The sequence below is a fragment of the Globicephala melas genome, chromosome 20, assembly GCF_963455315.2.
Source record: "Globicephala melas chromosome 20, mGloMel1.2, whole genome shotgun sequence".
NCBI lineage: Eukaryota > Metazoa > Chordata > Mammalia > Artiodactyla > Delphinidae > Globicephala > Globicephala melas.
The window spans coordinates 8114323-8140030 of NC_083333.1; the positions used below are offsets into that span (position 1 = coordinate 8114323).

Consider the following 25708-nt stretch of genomic DNA (forward strand, 5'->3'; position numbering starts at 1 on the left):
AGTGCTGGCACCCCCAGACCCCAGACTGAGCTTCTAGGGCCAGAGCGAATCCCACAGCCAAAACGATGGGTCTGCTGGGGGCTGTGTGTGGAAAGAAGTAGCAGGAAGCATGAGTAAGGTACTATAGCCCTCAGCTGAAACTGCGTCATCACGGCCAGGGGTAGAGTCTTCATCTTTGTCCCCAGTGCTGGGCACAGCATCTGACACTCAGTTTACGTTAACCCTTACCCCAGGCCTTCCCTAAAGTGGAAGGGACCGACCACTTCCTGGAGCTACCAGCAGAGGGAGCAAGCATCTCACAAATGAAAGGAGCTGGCGGGTTGCAGGGTAGTGGGGAGGAGCACCGAGCCCGGCCTTTCTTGAGGTCGGGTCTTCAGAGAACGGGACCCTGCGGCATTGGTGGCCACCAGTCCCTTCCCCACGATGACATCCCCACGTGCATCCTCAGACCCACCCCAGGAAGAGAAGTTGAGTCAGTTGTCCGGGCTGCAGCTGGGAGCGGGGCAAGTGTCAGGGAGTTAGAGCAGTGGCCTGGCTGGTCTACAGCTTAGCCCAGCTGACGGCTCCCTGATCTCTCTCCCTTACCTCCCCACCTACCAGCCTGCCAAATGGGTGGCTTCTCCTAAACTGGGGAGAAAAGATGTCGTTACAAGGACCAAGGTCTTCAAGGCTCAGCCTAGGACATGGCTCTTTGACCCCTGACCTCCAACTTCATCTTCTTGTTCCTTTCCCTGAAAGGACAGCCTTATAGACTCCCCAGATGACCTGTCCTAACTACAACCCCAGAAGTACACCCTGTCTCAGGAAGCCCTCCTGTGAAAGGATCCTCCAGCTTTCCCATTGGAACTTTCTGGAGTTCAGGATCCCCGACTCCATGACAGACCCAGGACAGGGTGGCACGTGCCTGGGGACAGCTCTGCACCAGCTGAGATCGGACTGCAGCTCCACAAGGTCCCCGGCTGGTCATGTGACCTTAGCAAGTCACTCAGCCACCCCGAACCTGTTTCCTCATCTGCTATTTCTTGGCCTATTTCCTTCACCGAGCTGTTAGGAGATGAAACAAGATAGTGTTGGTAAAAATGGTTTGAGGAAGTGTAAAGTATTGCAAAAGCATGAGGAAGACCAGAACTGCAGTTCTCAGAGCTCGAGGATTCAGCCTTGGGATCAGAACAGTAAGGTCCCTCATCTTTTTTCTAAACTCCATCAGCCTAGAATCTCCTTGAAGACTCTGCCCCCAACCCATCAACAGGGAAAGGATGCTACTGCTTCTTGCTGGAGGTCCTTCCCTGAAGGTCTCTGCCTCCTTTTGCAACAAAATGACCCAGATGCTGCAGGTGGCAGCTCCGTCTCGGGTTTCAGTGCAGGTTTATTTCAATTTTATATTTTATTCCAGGCAAGTGCTTATTACATGGATAGTATTCATGTCTCAATACCTAATGTCTTGGAGCATGAACAGCCACTAGAATACAGTTCAATAGTAAAAATACAATATGTACAAAATTAGGGTTTTTGTAGTTTTTTTGTTTGTTTTTTCCCACACAGCAGATGTATCCAAACACATAAAAATCTCTACAGTCTGGGGTCGCTACGATTTATATTTTAGGAAACAGAGACACAGTGACCAAGTCCTCACTGTAAACAAGGGCCACCTCTTTGGGGCATGGGGGTGGGACTCTGGGATGGGGGAAGAAGAAGCTGTTCCTGGAAAGGGCAGGGGTTATGGTGACCCCTAATTCCCTTCCAGGAATTCCCTGCCCTTCTTTGGCCCCCCAAGGAACCAACCTCCCCATCTCCCCGAGGTAAAGACTCCCAGCCAGTGAGCCACTCTGAACATCAAAAAGTAAAACACGCATGAGAGGTAAGATGTGTGTGTGTGTGTTTGTGTGCGTGCGCACGTGCGCACGCATCCCCCAGGCTGGAAGGGCTAGGGAGGGGAGGGGCAGGCGGTCCCACAGGGCGAGGACAGATGTGGTCCTGACAGCTCTCAGGGGAGATGCCCAAGGAAGGGCTGGGTGGAGGCTGCCCTCTTGGGCACACAGCGTCACAGCGTTCACGAAAACAACAAAAACAACAGCAACAACACCCATCGTCACCAATCTGGACATAGTCATTCGGCACTAGATTCCGAGGCCCGCACTGCTGCAGTGGGGGCGGGGAGGGGCAGGGGCGCGGGCGGATGAGGTATCTGTGCAGGCCCGAGGGGCAACTGGCTAACAGGACAGTTTCAAGGTGAGCAGAGCTGAGAGGAGGACGGCTCGCCAGTACTTCTCTGACTGTTCCTGGGGGCCAGGCCTGCCCTTCTCCCTCTGCTCTTTCTAACATAATCACACCAGGAAGAGTGAAACCAGCTCCGCCCAAAACAGGGTGGTAGTGGCAGTGGCTGCAGGTGCAGAAAGGCGGCAAGTGTGAGGTGGGAGCCGCAATTTGGGGGGGGTACAGGGTGCCCTCCTAGAAACCTCTGAGGTGTCCAGAAGGCCTTCCCTTTCCCCACCCCAGGAGACAAGGAAACGGTCCCCAGGTAGGTCTCCAGGACCAAAAGGAACTGAAAGGGAGTTCTTAGGTGGCTCAATCTGTTCAAGACTTTTGCTGGCCTCCTCAGCGTCCCCCTCCCCAGGCTGTCATTTCAAACTTCACACCCAGGAACACTGGCTTCCCCCTCCACAGACACTCTGAAAGGCCATTGGTGAGTGTGTCCAGGTGGGGAGCCAAGTGTGCACATGTGTAACTGAGTGTGTCTGACACAAGGCCACTTGTAATAAATATGCACGTAAAAAGAGAAGCCAAAGCAGTCTGCTGAGGCGAAGGCAGGGAAAACCGTCCCCTACACACAGGCCCCCTCGCTCCTCCCCACCGCAAGCTCAGCCCCGCCCTTGGCCCAGCTGAGGACCTTTCCTCGCAGGAAGGCGGTGGCACACAGCAGCCCCCACTGGGGAGGGCAGGCTCAGAACAGCCTGCTGGAGAAAGGGGGACGTTCAGAGCAAAGAAAGATGGTGCCAGCGATGGAGAAGCTGGGTCAGAAACAACAGTCCTCCCGGGTCTGGCCATGCTCCCTCCCACAGGTCCCCAGGGCCAAGCCCCTGGATTTTAACTTCCTGGTTACCTCAACAGCGTGGCTTCAGGCTCCTGGAACCCAGACCAGACGCTGGTCCATCTCCCAGGCAGCAAGGAGGCGTCCAGGTGTACTCATCCCTCCGGGGAGTGCACAGTACCGAACAGAGGCCAGACCTCCTCTCTACTTTCTGGAAGCCAAGAGTCAAGTCCAGGGATGGGGACAGGGTCCAGAGCACCCTCCTCTCAGTCCAGACCTGGCTGGAGGTCAAGGGGGGGCAGGAGGAGACAGCCAAGCTCCTCATTCCCCGCCCCCGCCCTCAGCCTGCCTTCCTTAAGACGGGAGCCCAGGGGCGAGGGTTGAGGGGCCTGGGAAGCTTGGCAAGGGCTTGGGTTTGGTTTACTATTAGTAGAGAACTGTCTTTACTAGTTTGTTGTGATGAGTCTCAACGACTGCAACCAGGCTGGAGAGCTCCAGGCTGGGGCACCCACCTGTCTGGAGTCTGTGGGACTCCACACAAGCCACATCCTAGGATCTGTCACCTGTACTCAGAGCAGGGCCCCCACTCAGTCCCCAGCTTTCCGGGCCAAGGTGCTTCAGCTCTGCTTCCCCCCTTTCCCCTCCAGAACCCAGGGAAGAGAAAGCTGAAGCTTGGGAGGGGAGGGCCCGGGCGCTCAGCCATCTCACCAGACAGAGCAATAGCAGCAGCAGCAGCACAGGAAGGTGGGCAGGGCAGGGGGAAGCGGGAGAACACGATGTCCACATCGCACTGGTTTCCGGGGATGGGGGGCGGGAAGGGCTCTGGAGCTGGCACCAGGCCGGACAGGCGGCACGTTTGCCAGAGCGTCTCTCATCACTTTGTCAAGTCCTAGTGCAGTGGGGTGACCCCCTGCCCTGTGCCCAGCTCCCTGGGGAGGCCCCTCCCTCCCCTGGCTCAGAGTCTCTGCACCCCCTTCCCCTAGGAGGCCTGGGGGTGGGTATGGGTGGGGCGGGCCTGGGCCTGGCTGGAATGTGTGGAGCTGGTGGGTGGGAGAGTGGGGGACAGGTCTCCCTCCCTGCCCCCACAGGGGGCCTCTGAGTGGCCTCATCCTCAAGCCAGCTTGAGCGTGCTGACCGGGAAGGAGGGCATGGTGACCATGGTCACAGGGTTGAGCACTGTCTGGCCCACCAGCTGGGGGTGGTGCACCACCTGAGCCCCTACGGCTGGCTTCGCCATGACTGTGGCCGGGGGCCCCAGCCCGGCCGTGCCATTCACTTGCTGGTGTGAGAGGGTGTGGGCGATGTGGCTCACCGCCACGGGCTGGCTCACCGCCACAGGCTGCGGGTACAGGGGCAGCTGGGAGCCAAGGTGGGCCACGTGGTTGAGGGCGGCAGGGTGCACCGTGATGTGGCCAATGGGGGGTGTGGCGGGCGCCAGCTGCACAGCAGGGCTGGGGGCCGAGGGGGCGATGTGGGCGATGTGCTTGCCACCCGGCCCCTGCAGAACATGGTTCACAGTCTGGATGACTGAGGCGTGGGTGGTGGCGGTGTGGGCAATGACCGTGGAGCCTCCCCCAGCCGCAGCCACCAGATGGGCTGGAGCGGGCACCAGCGTTTGGGCCGGGGCAGCTGGGGGCGGGGGAGGGGCTGGCAGAGGTGTCTTCTGCTGTGGCGGCGGCGGCTGTTGCCCGGGGAGGTGGGCAGGAGACAGGGCCACAGGCTGGGGGTGGGGAGGCAGAGGCGTGGGCGCAGTGCTGGGTGGTGGCTTCGGCAGCTCCGGGCGGGGGCGATGGCTCAGCTTAGGTGGGCCCAGGCCGGCCTGGTCCTCCTCCATATCCTCGTCTATGTTGTCCTCGCCCTCTGTGGGGGGGGCACGCGGATAGGCACAGGTCAGAAGGGCTTGGCAGGGAGAGCCTGGAGGAGCAGATGACCCTGGGGGCCCGAACGTTATGGGGCTGGGGTGGGGCCGACACGGAGCGGGTGGGGGGTGGAGCTCACCAGAAGCAGTGGAGGTGGAGGCCTGGTCATCGTCAGGCTGGCCCGTCTGCCGGAGCACGCGGTCGATCTCCAGCACGTCCATCCACTGGCTCAGCTCATGCTTGAGCTCCGCCAGCCGCTGCTGCGTGGCAATCTTTTCCCGCGCCAGACGCTCCATCTCATGTTCATATTCTTTCTCCTTCCTCTTCAGGGACTGGAGAACAGAGCCAGTAACAGCAAGGTATCCTGAGTGGCAGCCACGGGGCCCACGGTACCACAAACACCTCCCGCCGCTGCCCTCACCTCCAGATCACCTGGCCCCCAGGGGCAGCTGTGCAGTGACCAGGGGCCCGGGCGGACGGGGGCTGTTGGAGACCACGCCTCCTGGTCCACGGCTCTGCCTAGGGAGGCCCAGCATCTGGCAACCGTGGGCTCTCAGGCAGGTGTGGATCCAGGTCAGTCCCTCCCCTAGCCCCACATCAACTCCGTCCTGAGGGGCTTCGCTGCCTCTTGCCCCATCCACCGTCCTGGCGGCACCTCCCTCCATTCTGCGGAGCAGAACGGAAAGGGTAACAGATTTCTCAGTGGTGCCCAAGGCCCCCACTGTCATTCACACCATCCTGTCACTCACAGACGCCACAAGCTACCCTCCATGGAACCCATGCCTCAAAGATCCCCAGACGACCCTGCCCTTCTCTCCCTTCATCATTCACTAGGCTCCTTAACTTCAATGCCCTTGGAGGATGAGCCACCAGATTCTGAGACCCCCATCTCATCTCCTCGACCTTCTCTATGTCGTCCCTAACAGCTGCTGGCTGTGCACCTCCTCTCCGACCTCCTGGGCTCCTCCCCACAGTGCCCACCTGTGCCGCCTCTCCATACTGCTCTACGTCCACGCTGCCCGCAGCCCTCCAGACGCCCCAGGTTGCTGAGCTACCCCAGGCCCTGCAATGTGCCCCTCCTTCCACACCTGCCCCTGAGCTGCCCCGGCCAATGAGAAACAGCTCTTGGGAGGACAGCACCGTTGCTTCCACCTGAGCACCCCTGGAGAGGCTCCGTCCTTTACGACAGGTCGCAGGTAGCTCCTCCCCCGTGACACTGAGGCTACCCACTTCACTAAGAACACTGGAGAGAGCTCCCTTGTCCACGGCACCATCTCCCCTTCAACTCCCGCAGGGCCACAGGCAAGCTCTCAGGTCGACCCTCCCGCAGGTGCTGGATGCCCCGCTACCCAGACTGTGGCAATGCTCCCCTGTCAGAAGTGTCTCCAGCTTCCCTTCGAACGATGCTTATTAGCAGCTCTGAATTGCCGGCTCCTGTCCTGTTTCTCAACTCCCTTCCACACCGAGACTCTCTCCTTGTCCTCTGTGACCTCCCGACTGACACTTTATCCAACCATCTCATCTTAAATCTTGCAGGCCTCCTTGTTGCCAGCTTTTCCTCAGCCCAGGCACGTCATGACTGCTGGGTCCACCAGACAGCAAGGACAATCTTGCTTGCTGCTCCCTGAGTCTCTTACCTGACCTGCTCCTGAGCTTCTAGCTTCCAAGGCTTGCCATTCACAGCCAAGTGAGGAGCCCACTGGCTCACACACACATCCTCCCTTCTCACCCCTCCAGGTCTTACCTGCTTGTGCTCCAGGCCCGCCTCTGGGCCCCCACCTCCTCACTTCCATCCCCATCCCACGTCCTCCCGGTACATCCTCCTGCCCTCAAGCCCTTCTTGGCACTGGCACCACACCGCTGAGCGTTTAATGAGACTGTCAGCATTGAGACTGACACTGGCTCACACGAGCCCCTAAATATTCCACGTTTTGTTTTTCCATCTCAATACATGCTGTCCCTGTCCAACCCTGGGAGCGGGGCAAGGACTGTTCTGCGGTTACCTTACATCCCCTAAGGCTACCAGTGGCCAGGACAGAGCCATGAGTGATGTCTTAGCCTCGGGGGAACAATCTGTGACGACCCAAGGGTGTTGGTACCCACCTCTGCCCTGTCTCTCCGCCTCATTACAGGAGAATCACAGTCTCTCATTAGACTTGAGTTTCCCCTGATTCCAGTTCCTTCGGGCAATTTTGCAACAGCCTTTTCTGACTGTTCACCTGACCTCCCTGGCACAGCAACGGCTTCAACTCCACACACCAACTGGGCCCAACTTCCCCACGCTCCCTCCTGCAGCCCCAAACTGCTTACATTCCTGGCCTCAAACGGTAATGCCTGTGACACGCAACCCAGACACAGCGATGCTCTGTACTGACCTGAGATCTGGCAGCTTTACACCTTTCATACTTGTTGCCAGTCCCAGGCCACACACAGCTCTCCACCATCCTGGCTTTGAGATTAACCTGTCTCTCCCCATATTTCTGCCAGAAAGATTCCCCGCTGCCCTGACACACACACACACACACACACACACACACACACACGGCTTCTCACCTGGTTCTACCCTGAGAGGCCAGTGCTAGACATGCCAATTGGATGGGGCCACATTAATGATGAGGCCTGGGGTGAGTCAGCCCTCACTCAAACCTGGATGCAGGGGGCTGGAAGTGCCTGTCCGGAATGCTACCTGCTAGCTAGTGGGGAGCGTAGACTGCCGGCTCAGGAAGAGAGGATGTCAGGGGCCCAGACCTCCAGTTCTCACCTAGTCCAGCTCCCCACAGGCCTAGAGATCCCTGGAAAGCTTTCCCAGGGTCTAACTTTTGTCCCCATTGCTTCATTCTAAACCCACTTCCTTTCTAAGACTACCTGGATGCGTGGTTTGGTACCTGCCTACTCCTCTTCCTGTTTCTGTCCACTTCACTGATACTGTCCTCAAATCCTTTACTAGCTCCAAGGTACTGTGGGTCTGGCTGGGGGCTACAGCTTTCCCATAGCTTCCCACCTCAGCACACAACCAAAGCCCTCAGTCTCCCCACCCTATGTGGTCTCTCCAGTACTCCCTTCCAACTCCCATCTGGTGCCCTGCTGCCTCCATCTCTGCACAGCAACCCTCCTGACCACCTTTAACTTCCAAAAATGCATCCCGCTTCCTCCTACTGGAGAAACTTTGGTCTGCACTGGGCTTTCTGCCCTCCACTTGTCTCGGTCACCCTGGCCTTCAGGTCCCAGCTCAAATGCCCCTTCCTCAGCAGCAACTTCCCTAACTCCCCAGATCCTGTGACCCCTATCCCTACTATGCCCTCGTAAAAGAGTTCTGTTTGGTTATGTGATACTCTGCTGCAAGACCAACCTAAGGACAGAGATCCACATTTTTTCCTTTGCTCCCCACTTTCTAGCCTCCCAATCAGACACAGGGCTGTCCAAAAGTACCTGAATGCGTAAATGAATGAAGCTGAGGATTTACAGAGAGGCTTGTTAAGTTTTCCAGCATTTCTGCTTCCACTGCTAGCCCCAGGACAAGTATCTCTATGGACAGCTTGGGTCCACCTTGCTTCCCACTCAGCCCAGCCCCAAATCCCAAGTCTGCTGGCTCTACTGAGTCTCTTATTTCTGACTTACTTTCAAATCCACCGTCTCTCAATCAAGGCTTCCGGACCTAAGTACGTGCCTACAGGGAGGAACGCGCCATTCCATCTTTCCTACTTCTCAATAATTGCTATCAAGTTAATATTTATAGACGGCCCATCCTCCTCACATCTTTATGACGAAGATACTGTTGCTTCTTCCCACTTAGCATCATCGCAGTGCAGAAGAGAAAACCGATGTTGACAGAAAATGTCAAATAATTTAGACAGGGGTTTGCTCCCGGGCTACATGACTTCCTACGGCTGAAAGACTAGCAATTTAGACTCAAACCCAAGTTCTGCAGAAACTTCCCAGAAAAAAGCCTCCCGGGGATCCTCGCCTCTGAAACCCGAGGCTGGGTCCCCTCCCCCCTTCTCTCTCTCCCAGTCCCTCTCGGCTGCCGAGGCCCCTCCCCTCCCGGAGCACGCGCGCACCCACGCGGACCCGGCTTTGCTGCGTCACTCCCCATAGGCCGCACCCTCCCTCCGCGCGCGCAGGAGTCCCGCCCCCTGCCCAGCTCTGCCAATCGGCGGGCCCGGCCCCTCCCCTCCCGTGCCGGGAAGCGGCCTGGAAGGGCACCAGCCCCTCCACCTCGTCCGGAGGGCGGGCGGAAGGGCCCGCGTTCGCGGAAGGCGGGGAGGGAACTGCCGGCTGGGAGCAGGCCCGAAGCAGCGCCTCCGCACCCCTCCTTCAACAAGTCTGGCTCCGGTTACCTCAGGGCTGTGACCCCTGAGGTAGTTGAGGCCGGGGAAAGGGTGGCCCACCCGGGGCGTGATGCCGCCCAGCCCCCAAGCTTCCCAAGAGCGCCGACTGGGAGACCCTGAGGCTGCCCCGCCTCCGCAGGCCGGGAGGCCTAAGTCCCTCCCACTCCCCAACGGCTACCTCCGGCTGTTTCCAGGGCAGCCGAGCACGGCCGTTCGCCCCACCCCCACAGCCTCCTTCCCGGCACGCGGAACCCTCGGTTTCCAGGGAAACCGAAACTCGGGCCGTCACGGCAACGGTCTTATCTGGCGGTGCCCCCCCGCCCCGTACTGCGGAGAGGAGCCAATGCCCAAAGGCAAGGGACACACGGCCACGAGGGTCCCTTAAAAAAGAGCTGCTTTTAAACCCTGAAGGAAGGAGAACGTAAGCCTTTAGGTTAGGTGACCCCGGGGCTTCTCGTCGTGCAGACTGCCGCATTACACCCTCCCCTAGGTTTACCCCCCAAAGTCAGGGGGTGGCACCTCCGTGCGCTTACTGCAAGGATCTTGGTCCGTCTGGGCTACAAGTCGCGGGCTGGGGGGGGAAGGTGTTTCAAGGGCGCCACCCTGCGGAACGAGCCACGCCCAGCCCCCCCCACCCCGTGATAGTCTCAGGCTGAAACCAGTTCCCGCCCAGGCACTGCGGGCGGGCGCGGTGGAGGCGCCGGCCACCCCACGCCTTCCCACCCGCCGGGGCACTAACGCGCGGCAGGCGGTAAGGCAGGGCCGCGGACCGAGCTGACACTGAGCCTCAGGGACCGTGCCGATCGCGGGGCTCCGCGGGGCAGCCCGGCGGGGGAGGGGAGCCGAGCGCCACCACCGCGCTCCCCTGCGCACGCGCGCCGGTCCCCCGCCCCCTCCCGGGCGGGGAGCCCCGCTGACGTCAGCCGGGCCATGTGCTCGGCGCCCTCGTGGAGGCGGGCGGGGGAGCCGGTGAGGGAGCGAGGGCGGGGCCGCGGAGGGGAGGCGGGGCGCGCAGGAAGCCGGCGCAGCGTCCGTCGCCCTCCCTCTTCTGGGCCTTGCTTCCCTCCCCCATACCTGAATGTACCGCAGCGCCGTGCGCAACACGCTCAGATTCGACGTCTTCTTGTCATCCACGTTGGGGATGTTGCGCTTCAGGGTCTCAAAGCACTCCTTCAGATGGGCCCTCCTGGGGAGAGGAAGCAGCGCCGGTCAGCCGGACGCCAGGGGGCCAGGGGCGGGAGGGAAGACCTAAGGAGAGCTTGGGGATCACGGACGGACCGTCCCCGTAGCTCGCGGGGCGGGCCCAGAGTCACAAGCTCACACACACACACCTGTTCTTCTCCAGCTTGTTGTGGACTTCTCTGGTTCCGATTCTGAAATCCAGACAGACAGGGGGCTCAGGGAGGAGGGCCCAATTAGGCGGCCTTCCCACCCCCTGCCCCCCCCAAATGCCACAGGCTTTTTGTCCCTGACATTGTCTCTCTAGAGAAGCAGCGATGAGAGCTGTTCAGTTGTTCGCCCTGTTTCGTGGGGCATACACCCCCTGGAGGGCACATGTAGGCTCGTAATTCACAACCCCTTTACCTTCCATCACATCCATGCACCTGTGAAAGGCTCCTGGGATAGCCAGTGGACCCCGGCCCTTACCCAAGAGCCCCATAATCCAATACCCTGTCCAAAGGCCTTGAAATGCCATTAGCCTCAACCTTGGAGGGCGTCAGAAAACACAGAAGCCTGAGAACAACAGAGGGCAATGACCATTCCCCACTCCCAGGGTGAGGACATATCCAAATATAGGAAGGCGCTTCTGGGCTGGGGAGGCAGGGCCGTGGCTCTGCCAGGCTAGCTTGGGAGGGTACTTTCTCTCTTGCACACCGCTCAGGCTGTGGGCCGTTGGTTCTCCTTTCCATCCCACCAGCCCCTGTGCCACACCTCACTCACCCCCCAGGCCTCTTCTTCTGTTCGCTGGATTTGACTTCTTCAGCGGGTGCCAGCTTCAGGGTCCCAAGAGTGGATGGGGGTGGCTGCTGGGGGGCCAGCTGGGGCTGGACTCCAGGGTGTGGGGCGATGGTCAGGATGGGTGTGGGGAGGGGCTGCAAAGGCTTGGGGCTGCCAGTGGGTGGAACGGTGGCCTTGGAGTCCGGCAGTAGAGGAGAAGGAGTGGGCCCCTGCGGCCTGGTGGGAAGGGGGGCCGACTCCTTAATGCTGAGTCCAGGGGCGCTAACCAGAGCTGGCTGGCGAGGTGCCAGGGGCAGAGGTGGGGGCGGGGGCAGAGGCTGAGGGGAGCTGGTCACTACAGGAATAGGGATGACAGTCAGTGGGGTGGGGGTGGCCAGCGGGGGCGGGGGTGCCGGCGGGGGCGCGGGCGGCGACAGAGGCAGGGGCGGTGCCTCGATGCGGGGTTCCTCCACCGGCAGGGCGTGGGCCAGCCTGGCCAGGCTGCTGGCCTGCTGCTGCTCCCGCTCCCGCTCCCGCTCCAGGCGAAGCCGCTCCTGTTCCTCTACACAGAGAGAACGCCAGGGGTGTCTCAGCAGGGCCGGCGGTCCTGGGCCCCAGTTTCACCTGTCCTCCAGGTGCAACCCCTCCTCTGACCCCATCCCAGGCAGCACCCGGTGACACCACAAATACTCATCCACACTCGATAGTTCAGCACTGGGCTAAGCGCTGGGGACACAGCAGTGATCAAATAAAACAGACTCCTGGTCCTTGCTGTTGGGGAGCTCATAGACGGGGGTGGGGTGAGGGGATACGACAAATAACAGGGATAACAATCCAGGCGGGGGAAGAAAGAGGCTGTGGAAAGGCCGAGCAGGAGCTGTCAGTGAGGGTGCTGGAGGCCGGGCACCCTGAATGTTGAAGGATTAAGCAGGTGATGAGCAGGGGCTGCAAGGCTAAGGGGAGGGAGTGATAGATGAGGTGAGTAAAGACCCGCCCACAAATGACCTCACAGGCCACCAGGAGAATAGAGGAAGTGGTCAAATCCTAGATTCTGGGGAGGTACCTTCTAGAGGGCAGGCGGTACCTTCATTTCATAGATGAGATAAATTAGCTCAAAGAGGCAAAATGATTTGTTGAGGGTCATACTGTGAGTCAAAGGTAAAACTGGGGCTAAACCCAGCCAGGTCTTCTGACACCTGGTGAATGCTTGGTACTTGCTGTGCCAACGTGTGCTCACTAGGTGTCTATACGCGTGTACACACACACACACACACACACACACACACACCCTGTATCTCACAAGAGCCCCACAGCGCAAGCAGGGCAGGGATATCACCTTCAGCTCACACGTGAGGAAACTAGGCCCAGGACTCCGGACTCCGAGGCTAGGTCCCAAAGCCTGTTTCCTCAAGGTCTATACCCAAAATGCACCTGGTCCTTCTCTGCCCTTTGTTGTGCTGGAACTTATTCCCCACCACCACCAGCAGCAAAAACTACAAAAGTAAGAAAGTAAGAGGCAAGCAGAAAGGAAAGCAGGGCTTTTAAACGGGGGTTGAACAGGGCAGTGAGCTCCAACAACCTTGCACGCCTCAGTTCAGCATCTCTGCCAAAAGCTCCGCCAGAGAGGCCTGCTCTGCAGCGGGCTGAGAACAGGGCAGAGGGAGAGGCCCCTCCCGATCCAGAGGCCCCTCTCCATCCCCACCCTGCCCCCCACCATTCTAGTTCCCAGGCTACAGGTTTGGGCCAGGGTCCAGGGGAGCGGCTGAAGCCCCCAGGCCAGGGAGCAGGCTGGTCAACCAGCCCTTCCTCCTGTCCCGATTCACCACGCTGCTGACTAACAGAGCTGACAGCACAGGGCCGACACGCCCCAAACACACCACCCCGAAACACACCACCCACAAGGGGTGGGGCTAGGGGGCAAGGTTAGCTAAGTGCCCCCTGGGGAGAAAAGCACCCCACCACACAGGTCTTTGGGCTCAGCACCCCCCCCAGAACGTGAGGCCTCAGGGCCCTTTGGCCAATCAACGACTTGAGTGTGAGCCAGGCCTGCTCAGAGCCCCTCCCTCCCACAGAGAAGAAGAGGCGAAGGAGGAAGTACGGGGAAGTGTTCTGAGAGGGCAAGCACTCAGTGGTTTCCCAGCAGCCAGCATTCAAGGGCTGGAGTCAGCAGGCACGGCCTCTTCCGCGTCTCCCCTGCCCCTCAGGAAGGGAAGCCGGCAGGCCTGCACCAGCTTGCTGCTCTAAGCCAGCAGCACTGGCTTCTGTTACAGGCCCAGAGAAAACCAGCTCTCTGCGCTCCTGCTTCCCACAGGCCACACTGGGAAAGGAGCCCTTCTCAGGCCCAGCCTGGGACATCCCCAGTCCGCTCCCCACCTCCCCCCACCCCACCCCCAAGACAAGGTCCTGGAGCTCAGGGCCCAAAACAGCCCCATCTCCATTCCTTTGATCCAGGACCTGAACTTTCATTGGCCTTGGAGCAAGTGTTCCACTCTCCCACAAGCAGGGGGACAGACAGGGCCCCGAACCCCAAGACCAGGTGCTCTGGGAACCTAGAATGAAGGCAAACCTCGTATTCCCCATATTTTAAGTCAACTCCAAAGCGCACCCAGGAGATGGCAACCTCCTTCTCACCTACCCTCTCTCTTCCAGGGCCAGGCAGGCACGCTTCACAGAAGCCAGGAAGGACCCAGGTGAATGGCCAAGCTCTATCACACCTGGATCAGCATGAAAAAGCTTAACTGATGGTGAAGAGGAGGGGGCGCCCCAGGCCAGATCCAGCCCACTACAGCCTCCTGCCTTCATTCCCCACCCAGCACTGACCCCCTTCCTGTGCACTGGGCGGGGGAAACAAAGTGGGGAGAGCAAACTGGGTTTTAGTAAATATGGGTTTAGGCTCTTCAAAATAACGCTCTGCTGCACCCTTGGGTGCACCCCTCTTCTCACACACATACTCTGGCACCTTCCCTGGGCTCTGCCCAGAAGCTGCCCCCAGTGAATTTTGCATGACCCTTCTGGGTGATCCAGGGGCCAAGGGTCCAGGCCGACAGTGAAGAGTATGGGCTCTGAGCTTCCCCCAAGCCACTGTGGCCTAGGGGCTCAGCAGGCACAGACCTGGGGCCAGAGGAGTCCACACCAGGTGGTGGCCCCCAATGTTCAGGGGCATTTTCCCCTTCTACACGTAACAGGGAGCTTGGTGCACGAGGCAGGCACAGGGTGCCACTAGCTCAGGTAGAGAAGAGGGTCCCATTTGAGTCACTTCCATGACTGCTGGAAATGACCAGGTCTTCCTGCTGGCCACCAGAATGGCCTTGCCCTTTCCTCTCTCCCCTCGTGCACAAACACGCACATGCACACACATCCTCGGTTCATCATTTGAGCAAACTGGCTGGTCTAGGTCATTAAACTGTCACTTGAGGCTTGAGGTTGAACGGGGGCCCAGATGAGAGGATCCCTGTTCAGGGCTGCCCATGAGGTACACACCCCCAGAAAGCAGTTCTGGTCAGCCGGCTCACCAGCACCCCCTTCTCTCCCATTTTTTCCCACCCCAAGTTAGAGGACAGAACCTCTAGTAAGAGAAAATAATGAACTGCAGAGATTAAGCTGCTGCAGCCAGGTCTGGCTATCTACACGTGAGTTTTTGGAGTAAACCCGGCTTTCCAGCATCCATCCATCCATCCCCTAAGTGCCCCTGCCCCACCAACAAGAAGCCTCACCTCAGCTCCCTGTCCCCAGTTCTCACCACCTGGAGGAGGGGCAGGGCTCTGCAACTTCTTAGAGGAGAGCCATTCCCATGTTCCTTCCAAGTGTTGCTCAAGTCATCCCTGTGGTTCTTACTGTCAGCTCTGGACTGACTTATTTTGGAAAGCATGGTAGACATGACAGTGAGGGTCTTCTCCCCTCCCCCATATGGCCAACCAGCCTGCGGGTAAAGTGAAGCTGAAGTGAGTGTTCCCTTGGAGCAACAGCAGGGTCAATCCTGTTGCCTCCTAGCACAGTGGGCAGTACACAGAAGGGACACAATAGGAACTCCTGAATTGCATTGTGCTGATGGTGGCAGCAGGTGACTCAGTCTCTCCAAATCTTGTGCACACTCCTCCCCGTGCCGCTGGTCCGGCACGCAAGACATTCTCGGTCACCACCTGCACTGCCCAACACCTGACCCTGCTCTGGACCTCGAAGACAAGGGGGAGGGGCGCGTGAGCTGACGTCCTGGCCCATCAGTTCCGAAAACCCAAGCACTGTCGGTCTCACATATCTCGAGTGACTCTTGACCTTGAGAGGCCGGTTGACCCGCCGCTCCCCCGCCCCTGGTCCACTGCTGCTTCCCCCGCCCGCCGGAGCGGCGGCAGCGGCGGCGGCGGCGGTGGCGGTACACGCTGCAGGCGCGCGCGCGCACACAACACACACTACTACCTCCTGCATGACTCATCATTGAAGCAACAATAGGCAGAGAGAAAGGAAAGGAGGGCGAAGCACTCTCTTCACCACAACCGACCCGGCCGAAGGGCTTGGCGGGGGGCGGTTGGAGAGAACAGCAGTCCCCGGATATTGCACGCACGCCAAGCCAGGGCTGCGGCCCTCGCAGCAGTCCGGAAAACGGAGGTCCTCCCCCAGTCCCTATTTCTGCAGTACCCTGAAGCTGGGGTCTACCAACAACGGCGCGTGGGGATAGGGGGCATCGCAAATCTCCGTCTGTCTCCCCGCTGTCGAGAGAGCACCAAAGTTTGCCCCTTCTCGCCTAGTTCATTCCACACCGCGGCCGGGGGTGCTGCCAGGGAGCCCTGGTGAGAACGTCTTGGGGGGGGTCAGTGGGAGTATGTGAGCTCTATATGGCCAGTGATTCTGAGGGTTTCCCTAGCCCCAGGATCAAAAACAGGACTTTGGGGGGAGAACCGACAGGTGAGCTCGGCTCCTCCCTCGTAGGGCAAAGGCTCTCCCAAGGAGATGCCCAGCGGCCAGAGCCAGGGCCCAACCCGGCGCCAGGCCCCTAGCCAGCCCCGCCCAGGCCCCGCCCCCGGCCGAGCGCGAGGCGGCTGGGAGGGGCTGGGCTGCGCCGTCCCCAGCTGGAGTGTCCCCCGTGCACGTGGTCGGGGGCGGGGCCGGTCCACGTCACCACCCGGTGTAACCAACGGGCTTGGAACGCAGGCACACGCAACATTCCAGCCGAGAGCGGGTTTGGAACGCGCAGACACGCCACATTCCACACCGGCTAAAGTGGGGGGCAGCAAGGGGGGCCCGGGGGCTGCCCCCGGAGACCTGCGGGCCGTTTCGCAGATGTCCAATCAGTCCGGCTCTCACCCAAACCCTTGACGCGCGACCCAGCCCAGCTCTGAGAGGCGGGGTCAGGCGGGGCTGGCCAGGATCATAAGACACGCGATGTCATTTTATTCTGCAAAGGCCGCCTCCGCCCCAAGCGGCGCGTAGATATGCCGGGAGCGCCCCCCGCACAGGGCCAGGGAAGCCGGGGAGCTGCTCCACGTAGAGTAATTCCACCCCCCACTCCATTACACACACGCCCACTCGTGTGCACTAGACACTCGCCCGTGTACACGTCCATCCATCCGCTCTCATCGAGCCTCGCATCACACATCCCCCGTGCATACACGCACACACGCGCGGGTCTGCCACCCCCACGCAACACCATTCCTCACCCCACCCCCCGGCTCGCACATCCTCAGCCCTACCGAGGGCGCCGCTGGCCCACGGGAAAGAAGCCCCCCACGAAAGGTGGCACAAGGGGTGGTAGGCAGCTGGGGTGGCGTCCACAGGAGCCGGGTCCTCCCTGCATGTTAATGAATTCATTAATCTCACTGCCCACAACACTCCTCCCCGGGCGGCGGCTCTTGCGTGGATTCTTGCACTGCCCGGCTTCGCGGGCCGCCCGGGAGGGGGGTACCGCTCGCGGTTTCGCGTGGGATCGGGGACCGGGGTCGCTCGCCTCCCCTTCCCTGGTGCCCCAGGGGCCCAGCCCGGCCGCTCACCACGTGCTCTCTGTTGTTGCTGTGCTTGCCATTCCAGGAAGCGGGCCGCCTCCAGTAACGTCTCTATGCTCATCGCGCCGAAAGCTGCCGGGGGCGCGCCGGGGCCGAGACTGCGGCCCGCAAACCGGGCACAGGTCAGGCTGGCGGGCAGGCAGGAGGGAGGGATCACCTCCGGGGGGCAACAGGACTGGGCGGCACAGCGCACTCCACAGGGAAGAACGGGGGAGCACGGGGAGAAAAATCAAGGTCTCCCCAAATGTTTGCAAAATGTAATTTGCAAATTAAAAAAAATTGATGCAAGAAAAAAAAAAAAAGGCGGCACTGCCTGCCTCCTTCCCCTCCCTCTCTTCCTCCCTTCTGATGCCTCCCGCCCCGCTGCCCCCAGGAGTCCCGCCGACAAGAAAAGGCTTTGCAACAAGATGGCGAGGAGGCACCGACACACACAACAAGGGAAGGAGCCGCGCTGCCCCCGGCCGCCGCCCCCGCTACTACACCGGGGCCGCAGCCAAAGCCCGGACCGGAGCCCCCGCCCGCAGGGCCGCGGCGTCTCCTGAAGGGAGGGGCGGGGTCCAGGGCGGGCTGGCCCCGCCCACTCGAGACGGCGCGCGCACACGTGGCCTGGGTGGGGGTGGGAGAAGTTCCAGCAGGGTTCGCGCCCTGCATTTCCGCTTTCCCGCCTCGCCCCGCCCCGATTGCCAGCCACAAGTTGAGCAACGGCGGCGTGTTTGGATCATTCACAACGAAATTTGTCCTGCTGGAGGGAAAGAGGGGTGGAAAATTCAGGACTTAAGTTAGCTCAAAGATATTCCAGGTCAGGGAAACCTTAGAATGGTAGAGATTGGCCTGACCCTTGGGTCTCCGCTCCCTACCCACACGTGACCTAATTCCTGCAACCACCAGGCTGTCGCAATTCCCCCGGGATCCGCCCCTGGGCGGAGCTGACGGCAGGAGGCTGCCAGAGAACAGGCGGAGGGAGCGGAGTGGAGATCCGGTTCCGCGTTTTGTCTCCGTTCCTCCCCCCGCAGTGCGTTCGCATCCTATTAGGCGATGTCACCGGGCCGCGGGCCAATGGGCGGGCAGGACAACACGGCATGGAGCAGCTCCACATGGACACCCCGCGCCGCCAGCCCTCTGTTTAAAGGGCCAGTGTCTAAAGGGTCACATTCGCCGGTGCGGATGGGGCCACTGTGTGGAGGGTGGGACGCTGAGAGGGAAATTCTGCAGTTGTGCCCTGACCTACCCTTTCCTTTTCACCACCCTCCCTTTAAAACCAAGCCTCTCTCTCTCCTTCCTCTAAACTCTCGTCTTTGTCCACGCGTGTCTGATGCGGGTGGAGACTCCAACTGTGCCATCCAAGAGGCCGCCCTTTGCTCTGGGGCCAGGCTGAGGGCGGTGACGGCGAAGCGTCCACAGCCCAGACCAAGGGGGCGTGGCGCAAATCGGGAACAACAACGTGGAAGGCGGAAACTCGGCCCTCCCAGTGGCTGGGCGACTGAGGCCGCGGGCGGGGAGCGGGGGCGGGGCCACTCCGCCCGGCCACAACCGTACTCGCTGCGGGGGCCGGGACCCCGGCTGGCGCTCGTTACGGCCTCTTCTTGTGCTAGAGTTTGGGGGCGCCTGGGGGTACAATTAGAAAGTTAGTCCTTTTTGAAGTCAGCTTGCCCAAATTCTCTCATTTTGCAGATAAGGAAACTGAGGCCCAGAGACGAGAAGGGACATGCCTAAGGTCACTCAGTATTCCAGTTCCTCCTTGCCCCGCAGGAGCAGCATTTATTCCTTACCCCACGGATGACTGTTCTGAAGGCAGTTCTGGGTCAAACAGAAAAAAGTGGAGGACTATCAAACTGCTCGCATGGGAAGGGGGGGGGGTCTGACCACTTAACATATTGTGATGGGGGAGGGGGGACACTAAAAATCTTCACCTGAAACCCTGCTGTACTGCACGGGAGGCCACACAAACCCCACCTGTACAGTTGGTAGTGACAGGCATAGGCAAGCTGAAGGCATATTTGGGGCTCCCTGGAGCATGTCCAGCTCTGCTGTCCCAATGCCCGCAAGCCTAAGGCCCCTGGATCTTGGCCCCAGGTTCCTTTCTTTGCTAATCAGTTCTAATTAAGAGTGGGACAGTGCCAGTTCAGGGTCTTGTGGCCTGGGCTTCACCATCATACAAAGCCAGAAAGCAAACCTTTATGAGGTTGGCTAAGTGGCAGATCAATCCATCCCATTCCATCCCCACTTCGCCGTTAGAGGGGTACAGTCCTATCTGGGGAACTAGAGGAGAGCTAGACACATATAAAAGGTGTACAAATGATGCTTGCTGGCTTTGTGCCTTTCCTTTGAGGTCATAATGCATGCCAGGGAAAGAAAATCTGCACAGATTCTGGAAATCAAGAACCTAGTGAACAGGAGGAAGGGGGTTGTTTGCCAGAACCAGTCCACAGGGGCCTCTGATCTTTGCACACTTAATGCCCCACCATCTGTAGCTGAGCAGAGAGGGGCCAGTGACAGGGTGACACTGGCTTTATGATGAAGCTGGAAAGCAACAGGGGATCAGAGCAGTAACTAACAGCCAAGTTCTTCTTTGCAGGATGAATGCTTTTCTCCTTGGAAGGCTAGATCTGTGCTGGTCCCAACATTGCTTCCTTTAAGGTGTCTGATACCTGCTGTGTGTGTGTATATGTGTGTGTGTATACACACACACACACGAACAGTCTAATATATATGTAAGTGACTTGAGATAATGTTGCTGACCAAGTTCTCATTTTGTTAGGGGTCAGCACTGTACCATTCTGCCCAGTGGCCCAGGATGCTCAGAGAGCGACCTCCAGCTGTACCCTTCTGCCTTCCTCAAGTGGTCATGGCACTCGTACAGCCCTGAAGTCTCTTCTAGAGGCTGAAGTCCAATTTTTCTGACTCGTCAGGGACCAGCTCTGTCACATCACAAAGGCACCCCTCTGAAAAGTAGTGCTCTGAAGACAGCTTTTCCTTCAGGGGTGGGGAAGCAGGAGATAAAAGTGGGGTGAACACACAATTCAAATGCCAACCTCTCCCTTGTCCCCAATAACCCATCTGCTCCAGAGCTTAGTGGAGATGCTTGTTATTTAAAACAAACAGCCTTCCTGGCTTCACATGATCATCTGTTTATTTGGGTCATGTGGGGACAGCAGCCAGGGTATGTTAGGCAAAAAGCAAGGGTTTAGAAAGGAGGCTTTTCCTGGGCCTGTTGCTGCCAACAGGAGCCTGAAAATGACCAGAGTTTCTCATGAACCAAGGTTATTCTTGTTGGGGAATGGACTGTGGGGATGGGAGACAGATACCTATTAGGTGGCAAGGGGGAGGATAAAGGAGAGGAGTGAATAGGAGGGCTGTTGCATTTTAGCCGGCTTCCGGTTGCAAGGGGGTGGAGCTCAGGTAGAAGCTGGCCATTTATTCAGTCAAGGGAAAGTCTTTTTGATGTTTCAGCAGAAAGGTTAGCATGTTTGGGGAATAATCCAAAGCCCAGCCATTTCCAAAAAGTCGTTCCTAAAGTTTCTTTATGGCTTCTAGTGCTTAGTACCTTTGGGGCGGGAGGAAACCTGGCCCATCCATCATTGTGTAATTCTCATGGGAGGATTTTCCACTCTTCCTCCTCAAGTCTTTTGTACCCCAAGGCCCAGTTCAACCCCCTGAATGTTTTGTTTTTGTTGGCATCATGGCTTGTGAGATCTTAGTTCCCCGAACAGGGATCAAACCTCGGCCCACAGCAGTGAAAGTGCTGAGTCCTAACCACTGGACCACCAGGGAGTTCCCAACCCCCTCAGTTGTTTAATATGCTGAGCTAGTGACATTCCCTAATGAGGCTGTCTCCGATCCCCCCACCATTCACCTCAACAAAACTCTACATATATACATAACCCTAAGAGCTATGCAGATCAATTCCCTGACCCTCCAAAACATAAAAATAATAAGATGAAGGAAAGAGTGTGAAGCCATAGTACAAGTATACCAGATCCCAAATGTCCTAACCCTGTAGGCCTGACTTCTCAAATTATGCAAGTTGTCTTGGAGAGCTTTTCACCTATTATAGTTAAAACAAGACCAAAGGGAGAAAGCTGAGAGATGAAGAGGGAAAGACAGAAGACTAGTACACCCAGGGACACAGTACAACAGTACACGACGTTCTTTTCACAAATATTTACTGTGTGCCTAACATGTGCCAGACACTGGGCTATCTTCATAGCCAAGGCCAGGGGAACTTTGGTAAGCCAGAGCGGAGTAAAAGATCACAGAGCTGAACTCAATTCCACAGCGATACCCGGAAAAGGTAAAGCTTTGCTCTCTCCCACCATGCTGGATGTAGCACAAGAGATCAGAGGACTATATAAAGATCTGTAAGGAAGGGTACTGATATACTCTTTTCACTGAAGTCTTCACCCACCTTCCTCTACTCCTGGTGAGTTGTCAAAGGACCTCTCCTGAACCTATGAAACTGATACAGTCAAGTTCAGCCTTCCCGTTCACCTACTTCCTCTTCATTGGCTCACACAATGTCAGAACTGGAAGAGTTTCAATCACCTAGACCCATCTCCCAAGAGGTGTTTTATCCAAGGTCACAAAGCTGCTTAGTGTTAGCTGGGATGAGAAGTGGCCTGGTTCTCTTTGGAGTGTGTGGGACAGCTCAGCCTGGGGAGGAGGGTCCAGGGTCCTTGAAAACCTCACAGAAATGGCTGATGATGGGGAGCTGGCTGAAGACAGAAATACTCATTGACTTTGCTTAGTGGTGCCCAATGAACAAGCTTAGCAGGTGATTGAGAAGGCAAGGAAAGAGAATCAAACTTAGGATCCAGGGACTCAGAGGACACTGTACTGCCTCAGGCCACTCTGAGGAATGAAGATCAGGCCCAGGTAGACAGCCATTCTTCACTGGCGCTTATGTCTGGCTTGAAAAGGTGACTGGGGGAAAGGGGCAGATTTTTATCCAGGCAACCGCCCTGGGTGTGGATACTGAGTAGTAAGGAAAGAAATGCAGTTCAGAAGCAAAAAGGGAGGAGACACACACTCTGAGCTTTTCTGAGAAACCAAAGCGGCTAGCAAGCAAGCAGTGCAGCTAGAGATGGGGTCCATGGATGACTTGGGAAGGAGGAAGCTGATCAAAGGGGAAAGGCACAAGGGAAAGGATGAGGACTTCAGTTACTCCTTTGAAGACAAACAAGAGGTGGCTTTATGAGAGTAAGTTAATTCAGGTCATGGGAGTGAGACTGGGCAAAGTTATTAGTAGAGGGAGGCGGAGTCTTGCAATGAGAGTCAAGAGCCAGCTGATCAGTGGGGGTGGTGGATGTCAAAGACAGGGAAGGCCCCTCCCAGGGCAGAGGGGCTGGAATGCAATCAGTGCCCCATACAAAGGACTCTGGTCCTCGGTCACAGCCAATCCAAGCTCACACGTAAAAGCAAGCCTGCAGATCAAGTCTTTAAAACTCAAGATATCAGCTACCTGCGCTAGTGACTGATGCTCTCTCAGAAGAGTATGTAGGGCCTGGACCAGTGGCCTCTTACTGGCTGGACTGCCTCCATCCAGGGCTCAGCTCCATGCCCACAACCAGATTTCTTACCAAGGGACCGGGGCCCATTGGGAGAGTCTACACTGGGCAGTGCTGGGGACACTCTAGGACTCTCGAGGAGCCACATTCCAGCCAGTGCCTCTCCTCCCACTTCCAGGCTGGGGGCTGGGATAGTACATACCCCTGTTCCCGAGCCCCCAGCCCCCAGCCCACTTGAGTCCCTGTTCCCATCACAGACACCTCACACAGCAGTGCTAGAGTTCACCAGTCATCTCTCTGAAGAGTTTACTCTGTGATAAGTCTGAACCATTCACTAAACACAATTAAGTCCTTATAACTTACAACACACACCAACATAAATGCAAGTGTTAAATGTAAAAAATAATGTCAAAAAGAGCCATAATAAAATACAGGCAAACATTTTTCTGCTCCAAGGGTGGTGAAAGAGGTTTCTACCCATAAAGGCAAACAAAGAAAATATAAAGGAACAGTTTTGGCAGATGTGATTATATAAGCCCTCTAAAAGCTCCTTGACTGTAAAAACAAAATAATTATCACCCACCATAAACAAGAACAAAAGGTAAATGACAAAATGGAGGGAAATATTGGCAAGATGTGCCCTTGCAATTTCAATAACAAAAAGAATACTTGGATAGAAAAGTGAACACAGAACATAATTTAAAATTCATAAAACAATAAATATATGAAGTAACATAATATATATATGAAAATGTTTGGCCTTGCAATACCATGATAAAATTAAAACAGTGAAAATATTCTTTATCAGCTGATAAAGGACTTTTAAAAACTGGCCTTCTAGTGCTATCAAATGTGTGGTAAAAACAGACACTTGTGGAAATGTGAAGTAGCACAACTTTTTCAGTGAACAAATTGGCAATATACATGGAAAGCCTTTAAAAGAGCATTATCCCTTCTGCTTCAGTAATCCTTACGTAAATTTATCCTAAAGCAATAAGAAAACACATAAACACTTCTGTACAAACATATTCACTAAGCATCATTTACAGAAGTGAAAACCAGAAAACCTGAATTTCCAACAAGGAACAACTGGTTTCGTGAAGTGATGCTCACAATACGGCACGTGAAGAAAACCGGGTTGTTAATAAACAAAAATGTTAACAGTGGTTGTTTTTGGGCAGTGCAATTACCGGTAATTTTTATTTTCACAAGTTTTCCCACACATGGATTAATTTTATAATCAGAAAAAGGTTATCACAATATATTGCTAAATGAAAACGTTTATAAAATAGTAACACAGAACGTGACTCCACATTTGCTGTTTAAAAATATATATGCCTATAAAAATACTAAGATAACAAAATGTAAAATAACTCCATTTGAGTAGTGGAATTATAAACTTTTATTATTTTCTAAAGTTCTTACAATGAAAACATTACTTTCGTAAAATGAAATTATGTTAAAGGGGAAAAGTTCTCCCGTGCTTCCTCAGGAAGGGCCTCATACCTAGTTTTTCTTTCTGTTTCTTCACCCCCTCCCCCTAACGCATCTAAACCTGCTCTTTGTGCTGCTTAGCCCTGAAACCCCCCAGAGACAGTTCAGGCTTCCCTCACAGTCCAGGTGAGAGGTGTGGAACAGCACTAAGGCACTGGCACCAGGGCTGGAGAGGCTGGGCTGGATTCCGGGGCTCTTTCGAAGGTGGTGAGGAGAGGGAGACGCGGAGATTTCTAACGTGGACGGCTGGGTGCGTGGTGGCCGAGAACACAGGAGAGAAGCAGGGGCAGACAAGCTGAGTTTGCACAGCCACAGACCCGGGGAAGGTGTCCACTGGGTGGCTAGCTACGTGGGTGTTGGAAGTTGAGGAAAGGCCTAGACTTGGGCGTGATGAATGTAGGAGTGAGCAGGACTGAAGTCACGGAGTGGACACGGTCAGCCACAAGTGAGAGAAAAAAGCGAGGCCCATGGATAGAATCTTTGGGATTCTCCCTTTAAGAGGTGAGGAGAACTCTTAAAATGGGAGGGTAGGCAGCAACCAGACTTCAGTAGCTGAAATAAAGAGTGAGGAAAGTGGAGGCAGCAAACATGTAGACACTTCTACCACTTGGTGGTAGAAGAGGCCACAAACTGGTGGTCTACCAGGTCTCTATAAAATACTGAATTCGCTGTTAGGGTTTACATATTTCTCCTAAATCTGGATTTCTGGATTTCCTCAAGAAAGAAGAGGAAGACCCAACAACACTGGGCAGCCATTTCTGCATGGCAATAGCAACCGGAATTGAAAAAAAGCTACTTCATAGCAGGAGTACTCCATTAGTGGGAGCTCCAGCCCTTCTCGCCTGGCCCCTGGTGTAGAAGATGAGGAAATACTTCCCTTTGTGAATGAAAGTCCTCATTAGTGCTCATCTAGACTTCGCTGAAATAGAGGCCAGCGTTTGACCCATAAGCCCCACGTTTGGCCCCCGAAGGCAGATCCTGGGACAAACATACCTGAATTAGGGATCCTGACCAGACTGCGAATGCCCATTTCCCAGCAAGAGACACCGTATCAAAAGCCTCTGGAGGGCTTCCCTGGTGGCACAGTGGTTAAGAATCCGCCTGCCAATGCAGGGGACACGGGTTCGGGCCCTGGTCTGGGAAGATCCCACATGCTGCAGAGCAACTAAGCCCGTGCACCACAACTACTGAGCCTGTGCTCTAGAGCCTCTGAGCCACAACTACTGAAGCCCGCATACCTAGAGCCTGTGCTCCGCAACAAGAGAAGCCACCACAAGGAGAAGCCTGTGCACCTCAACGAAGAGTAGCCCCCGCTCTCCACAACTAGAGAAAGACCGCGAGCAGCAACGAAGACCCAACTCAGCCAAAAATATATGAATAAAATAAATTTTTTAAAAAAACAAAAAAGCAAAAGAGAACAAAACCCAAGAGCGCCTGGAATTACAAACGTAGGGGAGCAAGCCCGCTCTCACCCACTGCCCCAGGCTCAGCGGCGCTCCCTGGGCAGCCTTCTTTTGGGCAGAAGCAGCACAGGCTTCCCTGCATGGCTGCCAGGGCCCGCCCC

At 56.7% G+C, this 25708-nt stretch overlaps 1 protein-coding gene across 1 annotated transcript; it reads right to left on the minus strand.

The window, feature by feature from the left end:
• Window positions 1-1348: 1348 nt before the first annotated feature.
• Window positions 1349-17629, minus strand: MNT (MAX network transcriptional repressor). The gene is made up of 6 exons (XM_030861805.3): window positions 17135-17629; window positions 11157-11715; window positions 10547-10588; window positions 10290-10401; window positions 5027-5219; window positions 1349-4888 (listed from the first exon to the last, which is right to left on the minus strand). Exons 1-6 carry the CDS (start codon window positions 17205-17207, stop codon window positions 4140-4142), a joined length of 1728 nt encoding a protein of 575 aa, XP_030717665.1. The 5' UTR covers window positions 17208-17629; the 3' UTR covers window positions 1349-4139.
• Between the last annotated feature and the right edge of the window lie 8079 nt (window positions 17630-25708).